This window comes from Lissotriton vulgaris, chromosome 12 (genome assembly GCF_964263255.1).
Source record: "Lissotriton vulgaris chromosome 12, aLisVul1.2, whole genome shotgun sequence".
NCBI lineage: Eukaryota > Metazoa > Chordata > Amphibia > Caudata > Salamandridae > Lissotriton > Lissotriton vulgaris.
Genome location: NC_141700.1, coordinates 93,280,746 through 93,289,533, shown reverse-complemented (window position 1 = coordinate 93,289,533; position 8,788 = coordinate 93,280,746). Strand labels below are relative to the sequence as shown.

Genomic DNA, 8,788 nt, shown 5'->3' with positions numbered 1-8,788 from the left:
ACTGATTAGGACCATACGGAAAACGCTGTTGAGAAGACTCGTTTCTTTGCGAGTTTCTCGAATACTGCTGATGTTGCTGATAGTCGTGCTGACTATTACTACGGGGTGGATAAGATTGCTGTAGAAGAACTTTAGTCTTTAGTTCCTTAGTCTTCTTATCCGCTTTCTCCAACCCATCCATGTGCCTATTTTCATAGTACTGGGCAGTAGCCAAAATGTGTGCTGACGTGGAAACAGCCCAAGCACTTTCAGAATCCTTCAACTTCTTGCACAATTCAGGAAGCAAATTATGTACAAATGTGTCAACAAACAATCTCTGACCACCCTCTGTAGCCATACCCTGACCACTATGATCTACAAATGTCTCTTCGAACCCCGTGAAAAAGTCAGACACCGTTTCGTCTTTCTTCTGCTTACATGCAGGCAACTTGTCCCAATTGACACGCAATTCGGGCATTAAAGTCTTCATATATGTAATAATTTTATCAGGAATATTACCTGCACCAGCAGCCACTTCTTTCCACACCGGAGGAACCTCTCTCATTGGATATTGTCGTGCCTTTTTTTCAACTGAAGGATCAGGCCCGAACAATTGTCGAGAAGGAGACTCACTCCTAAATGACAACAACATCGCGACCGCTTTCCCTACATCAGATGGACTTACAATAGTTCCTTTCGCGAATTAGGAACGTATGTTGTACAACTTATCAGGGGCTTTCCCTACTTCCTAGTCCCATTTTTCAACAAGAAAAGCACACATCGTATCGAAAACGTACCGTTGCTTCGGTGCTTCCCATTGAAGGAAAACATGCATAACACCCTCAAGATCATACTGTGTATCGTACATAATCCATTTACGCGCCATGTGGTCCAAAATCGTACGCTCATCCATATTCGGCAACTGACTACGTGACTGCCTACGCTCAGTAACAGGGGACATACCCAATTGTCCCAACAAAGGAGAAAAGAAACCAGTAACTGCAGTAGTCATTCGTTGTCTAGCAGAAGGAGAAGGTGAAAGAATAAGAGAAGACTGAACAATAGCAGAAGAATTCAAAGTCGGAATGAAGGGAACATTAAGAACAGGTGTAGGAGCAGCAGATGAAGGAGGCAAAGGTGGCGGCCCCTGAGGAGGCTGCGCCAAAGGAATAGTAGGCAACAGAAAAGGAGCTGGCTGTGGAGGAATTACAGGAGGCACAACAACTGGATGTTGTGCGACCACAGCTGGTGGTGGTGGTGGTGCCGTAGCATTTTGTGCATAAGGGGGTGGCGAACTCAAGAGATGCGACATTAAAGGATCTTTCTCAAGATCTTTCTTCTCTTCCTGTTCTTTACGCGGCAAAACTGGGTATCATCTATCTACCGTTAACTTCTTCACCCTAAGCATCTGTTCGCTTTCTTGCTCTTCCTCGTTATCCCTAAACGCAACAGCAGCTTGTACCATTGACATACCTCGTTCTCATTTATTTTTCTTCGCTAATTTAATTTCTCTCTGTTTGGCTTCTTTGCGCCATATGCGAAAAGAGTCAAACATTGCCGGCCGGGCTTTCTTCTTAAAAAGTTTAATCTCCAGATTATCCAAAATCTCCGTGTCAAAACTACCATATTGAGGCCATTTTCAAACACTATCTTTCCTGTTATATCGGATCCATACTTCATTATATGCGATGGGGCCTACGCCATGTTTCACATAAAGTTCATAGGTCGGAGTTCCAATCGGAGGAACTGGACACGAGTCCTCCAATCGGGAATCCCTATTACAACCAAGACAAAACAGATTTCCAAGTCTGCTAAGACCAGGCATCTTCGCTCTCTAGTCTAGCTTCAAACTTCAAAGGATTATCGAATACGATAGTCTTGTGAATACACGAGTCCCTCGGCTTTGGTACTTGAAAGTTCCAAATGAAAGCGATCCCAAGGGGATACCCAAATTAAGAACTAAACTAAGGACTGGGAGACGCTCCACTCATACTTAACTGAGGTATCGATGACATCACCAGAAGACTCTTCTAACGTTTCGCTCTACCAATCATCAAGGGTCCAAAACAGGGCGATAGTCAGGGCAGCAGTCCTTCGTAGCAGTCGGGAAGCGGGGAACCTCGCAGCAAAGACTTTCGGACCACGTCGACATACAGGGGTCGATGAAGTGGCGGCCTTCCTCCAGAATTTTCACACGAAGCTCCTCACGAACCTCTGGCTTGGACCGGTACCGCTAAAATCGCCCTACGTTGGACGCCAACTGAAGTACTGGGTTTTTAAGAACCCAGCGGTGCCAGGGAACACACCCAAAGACTTCGAGTCCTTCCTGTTTCAGACTACAGAAACACAGAGTCTTCTAGGTGAAGTCAAAGATCGTATTTATTGGCTGCAGCCAGTAACAGGTATCCTAGAAGTACAACACGGTGTATGTTCTCAGGAGACTGCTCAATCTTACAAAGCCAGCCTTCTATTTTTATACAAAATATTATGCTTTAGGCAAACATTCCTTATTTTACAGTTGACCATTCACATATTTTCACTACAAAGAAAAAGCAGAGTCATGATGACAAGCCCATATTTCAGTTTGTTCAGCCCACAATTAATTACTCGGCAAGGCCCAGTATTCTCATCAGATATCGCCGGACCCCCAATAAATACGGGCACCTCCTCCTCGTAAAGCAAGTCATTAAGAAAGAAACAGGGACAGGTGTGTGTAAGATTAGGCATGGTTTGTGTGCGATGAAAGGTTTATATGTTGTGCTTTGATGCTAATCTCATTCGGCCACTGGGAAAGGAACTGGCGGAACAGGTTTGGCTTCAGGCAGTGGAGTCAGCTTGCCCAGGTCACAGAGGAGTCAACAAAGGTATACGTGTCCTTTAGACTCAATTTTGGCTTTAGTCATTTGGCCTAGGTGAGGGCAATCACAAAATGGCTGTCGTTCACAAAATGGAACCCGAGGGTTCAGAACGGAAACTCTGATTTCAGGGTGATTTCGTCACCCGAATATGACAAAAATGCTCGTACATAGTATCCTACTCATTCTTGGTCTGCTGATACCAAAATCGTCATGATACCATGATGTTTATAACACGGGTCCAGAATTTTCAGAACCACAAAACCTAGTCGACGGTGTAGTAGCCATTGTCGACGAGCCCGTCGGCAAGACCAGTTTTAGAGACAAGTCTGACAGGAATCGTCGACGTACCTGTGGTTTTCACCGTCGACGAACGCGGTTTCTTGTCAGAAGCCATGTCCCGAGGCGTAGATGAAGGCTTATTCACCCCTCTTTCTTTCTCTGAAGGTGGTGAAGTCACAGACGATCTTCCTAGCCTTTTTTGTAGGGTGCAGCTCAGGCTGTCCCTGCCTCTCCTTTTCACCGTGGTGAGGAGATTTAAGGGAAGCAGGCCTATCAGAGGTCCCAGGCAAGGCCTTCACATGGGGCTCATTAGATGTTGAAGGGGGAGACCTGCCCCTCTTTGATCTTCTTGATGATACAGCAGAAGAACCCTCACTGTCCGAAGACAGAACTTCCTTGAGATCCTTCATTTTTTGCAACCAGGTTAGCAGGCGGCCTTCTCTGTCGCTCAAGGTCTTGGTGGAGAAGGTTCTGCAAATCTTGCAGTCAGTGGCCTTGTGGTCCGGGTATAAGCAGTATATGCAGTCTTCGTGTTTGTCTTCAACAAACAACCTCTTTTTTGAGCAAGTAGCACAGGCTCTAAAAAGTGCTTTCTTCTCTTTGTCAGACATGACTAAAAACAGGCAAAAAGTTGAAGAAATATACTCAGAAGTGAAGAAAATTGAGCAGAGCTTAATGGAGACTCCCTTGCACAACATGCGGTAGAAAATCTGAGGCTCTGAGGCTCTCTCAGGAAGGTTCTGTGCTCTGATTGGCTGTTGCAAGAATTTGGTCTCTTTTACAAAAAGAGGTGGCTAAGCTATAAAATGAGATGAGGCCTAGGCCTATTTTTTCACTTTGTGCTTACTACTATGGTATTTTTTATTTACAGAGGCTCCCATTCCGACGACGGGGAATGATGCAAAGCATAGGAATCTATGAAAGTTCCAATACTGGGGCAAGTGAAGGTGCCACTTTATGAGGTGACCTCTGGTGTAAGGTGTTTACTTCAGATTTTCTCTCCTCGCTTAGCTGATTTTCCCCTCTTAAAAGAGGTTGTCGACAGTGCTACCGTTATTGCTGTCAATACCAGCGGCAACATATACCATGTCACTGCCGTAGTCGTAGTTACCGTCAACGATTAGGACGTCGTGGGATAATTGTCGGCGATGATTGTGAAGCCATTGATAACAATGGTGTCGTCCGTGATGCCAGTGGAGCGGAACTAGTTGATGACGGCTTTGGACGTTGAAGAATGAAGGTAATCCCTCCACGCCGTCGATGAGGAGGAGGAGGAGGAGGAGGAGGAGGAGGATTTGTTCGCCGCCGGCGTCGTCATCTTAGTCTATTGCAAAGCCTTCATCTGCAGTTTATCCACAGGGTGTACAGAAGTATTTTTAAAAGCATGCCTGCCCGGAGGAGGTGCTGTAGGCGGTTCAGAATTTGCCCTTTTTTGTTTTACTGTGCCCGGAGTAATATCCTTTTTTCTCCTTTTCACTTCTGTGAAGAGATTTAGGTGGACTAAGCCTGTAAGACCCATGAGTGGTCTTTTTGGAGGCTTTTTTAAGGCATTCACCGGATGAGTATGAGGTGAGCTTTCACTCTAGTGCGATCTTCTAGATGACTAAGAAGACACCTCATTGTCATCACTTGAAAGCAGTTCCTTCAACTTTTGAAGCCAAATAAGAAGGTGCACCTCACAATCTCTTAATGTCTTAGTAGAAAAGGTACAACATACCTGGCAATCTTTTGCCTTGTGGTTGGGATACAGGCAATAGATGCAGTCGCTGTGAAAGTCAGCAGTATGTAGTCTTTTCTTGGTGCAGGTGGCACAGGCTCTGATGAGACTTTCTTCTCCTTGTCAGCCACCAAATCCAGAGGAAGGAATTGTAGACTGAAAAAGGTAGTACAATTAGTATTAAATGGTCATAGAAAAATTGTGAAGTAGTAGAATTGAAGGAAAAAACTGAGCAGAGCTCAGTGGGGACTCCCTAACACGATGTGCGGTAGAAAATCTAAAGGTCAGAAGTTCTCAGGAGTGTTCTAGAGGGTAGGGCATTCTGGCTGAAGCCTATGTTTGGACTCTTTTACATAACTGAGATATGTTACAAAACTCAAATGAGCCTAGGCCTATTATTCTGGTTTAGGTTAACTTTGCATTGCTATTTTGATTTACCGGGGGCTTACATCTAGAAGACAGGGAATGATTCAAACATGTGAACAATGAAAGTTCCAATACTGGAGTAATAGTGTGTTTCACCAGCTGAGCAACTGCAGAGGGCCTGCACTTCAGTTAGTAGCTGGCCCCCTGCCCGAACCTTGAAGTAACAAGAGAGGTGGAAGGTTGGACGGGGGAGGGGGCTGTAGAAGACAACGCTTTCCTCGACCTACCCTCAAACCTTGCCTGGCCCACACCTTCACGCGCCAGACACCTGCCTGAAATGAGCAGGTGAAAAAGGACAGTGGATTTCTCCCTGGAAACGTTGAAATACTAGAGGAAAAATACCCAGGTATTCTTGGGTTTGGCAGGTTATTCCCCCTTCAGAAGACAAAACTCAATTTTCCTTATTTAGTGTAAGAATATGACCAGGAATCGGAGATTCAGCCCACAGCCCATATAACTCTGTATGCCCACACCAGAATCTGACAACTCTAATCTGAGCCTTAGTTGTGAAAATTGAGCTGAGGTAAATAAGGCAGTGTGGAGCAGGAAAAACAACCTGGTGCTGGGAGGATGGGGGGAGGGGGAGGAGGAGCCACCAGGCTTACGATTCTTGTTCCTAAAGTGCATGGCACTCAATTCAGTGTTGTACAACCGTCTGGCATTCAAGGGTTCCACACTTAAGTCCAACTGCTTGATGTAGCGTTTGACACCTACAAGTGTTTTATTTATACTAAAAACAAAAAAACTCAAGGACATTGGGAATGCAAACAAACAAACAGAGTAAACTTTTTTAATCAATTTGAACAGTAACAAAAAATTGTACATTTCTTTCTTACGTATATATAGTTATTTCTTTTCATTTTTTTCTTTGTAAACAGTCTTGAAACTTTAAACAAAATCTCTAGGCAAGAACCACATTTTATGGTTGCTCCGCTTGTGGAAAAACGAAACCTAGTCAGTCTACAAACTAACATGAACTGATCCTCAATTCCAATTCACATAAACTACAGCCCTAGGGCAAATAAATACACTTAATAAATAGACTTAAACGCCTGCATGGAGGCATTGTTTAATAAAGGCTAGAGAAAGGGTCCTTGACAACAAAAGCACCAGTGTGGAGGTGCTCAGTGATGGAAAGGCAGGTTTAGCTTAAAAATCATGAATATCTGAAAAAATAAAGACCAGCACTTCAGAATCAATATCAAAAGGCTTGAGGGGGTCAATGATAAAACTCATTGTTGAAGAGAACTAGTGTAATGGTACATTTCAAATCAATGTGAACAGTATACAGGGATATAAGCAGAATTCCTCGAAGGCCAGTACCTATAGAAGGCCACGAGGGATTGGGAACATAAAGAAAAAGTGACATTCTTTGCAAGATTCAAATAAGATAAAGCTCAGCATGTTAAATACTCTGTTGGACCCTACCACTTACCTTATGGAGGTACTGGCATATTAGAATGTCTCCCTGTTTCTCACAAGTCCCTATTTACTCCAGGAATAAAATAGGAACCACATGCAACTAACATGGCAAACAGACATTGCACCACACATCTAACATGGTGCGCAAACCAAGAATTAACCAGGAAGCATTTTAATGCAGAGATGCAATGATGGCAGGGGTTTAACAAAAACCAAAGTCTTGAGATATTTCAGGTAAAACCATACACGTTAATGGGTAAATAGTGCAACAAAAAGCATTTAAAATGCTGGGTCTGTACAACTCTATTCTGGTTCTTTAAACCTTGGTTTCCAGTCGCTGCTCCAACGTGTCCATGACTTCACTCTGTAACCAACATGTTCCCAAAGATTGGAGCAGCGATGGAGGTGCTTCTGAAAGGTTCACAATGTGGGAGAAGGACAATGATAGCCAAGATGTGCCCCTTAAATAGGAGTATTACTAGACTAGGATTGTGATGGATTGCACAGCAGTATCAGAAATTAAAGGCAATTTGCTGAACATTTTGGGGTAAAAGAGGAGGCCACATTGCCTCATATTAATGATACTCTGCATAAACCAATACCTCCAGCTAATTTAGACAGACAACTTGCATAAAAGAAAGCTTGAGTTAGACATCATGCATGTGGTGTTTAAATCCTTTAGGAAAGAAGAGGGCACAAATGGATTACAGTGTATGACGAGGCGTGAGGGTCAAGCTATAGGAGGTTAACGTAAATAATTAAACTATTCAGTTACAGAAACAAGGTTCGTCAAGGGTACAAAGTTAGTATGTTTTTATAATTTATATCACACTTGGGCCTGCAGAGGGCAAGCCTGATATAAATATTCTTCATTGCTGAGCAGAAACGATGAAAAAATTGTGTTTTGTGAGTCAGGGTCTGCACTTGGTGCAGACATCTGCACTTGGTCAAATGCCACAACTAAACCAGACTTGAGAGGAGTACAGAACAGGAACATGGCTAACAGGCCACATTTTGGAAGACTATCACTGGCAGAGTCCTTCCTTTGACTTCTGTTCATCAAAGATAATGTCACAACCCAGTCCCTTTGGTGAAAAACAGCAGATCATCAATCCCCACAATGACTGCTTTATTGCAGACGCCCATGTGATGTCAGTCATTAAGTCAAACAGAACCAAAGACTGGTTCTAGATAGGCTGATTTGGTGATCTTCGTCCAGAAAGTCTGCCTCCTGTAAACAAGATTAAAAGAAATAAACATCAAGGTCTTACAAGGCAAAATTATCTACCGACCAAGACTGATACATGCACACACGCACAACTGTAGAAAGCATTCATCATCAACATGCAGTGCTTCACAGGGTATGATCATCTCATCATGCAGTGCCAGCGCCTATGCATGCGAGCAAAGACCCACGTTATCCAGGGCAAGCCTATGTGGGAAGTGATTACACAGTGAACATGCAGGGAATCGATTTGACCAATCATTGACAGGGTTCACCTGACAGGCAGTTCCCTAGGGCAGTGATGTATCAATAAATGCTCACTTGCATGGCTGCTTTATGTTCAGGGTTCATCATTAATCGTCTTCAATGAGAATAACGTCATCCCCGCTTCCAGAGACAGAGGCCCCCTCTGGAGAGAAACAGGAGATCAAGAGCCTGTGATCACTCACTTCCAACAGATGAGTCTAGAATAAATATTACTATCCTACTCACTAGATTGTCAGCATCTGAGGTCTGGAAATTCAACCTAGTGTAAGGACACTGAACTACTAGGCAGTCTTGGCTGTCTAGACCAAGCTACAATTCATAACTAGGACGAGAGAGGAGTATTCGGACACCGGTCTACAGCCACGCCACTGGGCATGAAATACGCTTTGCTCTAAATTTTACTGCTGTAAGGAATGTCGGCCATATTACAGATGTCAAGATAAGAAGTGTTTGAACTATTGCTTTATGTTTCCAACACCTGACTGGCTTTATCTATTACAATGGGCACGATCTGAGCACAACTAACAATGAAACAAAAAGGCTCTCTTTATGCCATTAGTCTCGTAGGGTATCCCCTTCTCAGTGTGAAAGGGTTAAATGTCAATCAGTTTTAGC

The 8,788-nt window shown here is 43.7% G+C and overlaps 1 protein-coding gene across 3 annotated transcripts in view; it reads right to left on the bottom strand.

Moving 5' to 3' along the window:
* Window positions 1-6,035: 6,035 nt before the first annotated feature.
* LOC147673477 (tudor and KH domain-containing protein-like) overlaps window positions 6,036-8,788 on the bottom strand; it is a 619,192-nt gene continuing 616,439 nt past the window's right edge. For all 3 annotated transcript variants that reach the window (XM_086947328.1, XM_086947327.1, XM_086947329.1), the window contains 2 exons: window positions 8,228-8,315; window positions 6,036-7,912 (listed from right to left, as the gene is read on the bottom strand). In XM_086947328.1, the coding sequence (XP_086803454.1) occupies window positions 8,260-8,315 (56 nt within the window). In that variant the 3' untranslated portion in view covers window positions 6,036-7,912; window positions 8,228-8,259. The remainder of the gene's footprint in view (window positions 7,913-8,227; window positions 8,316-8,788) is intronic.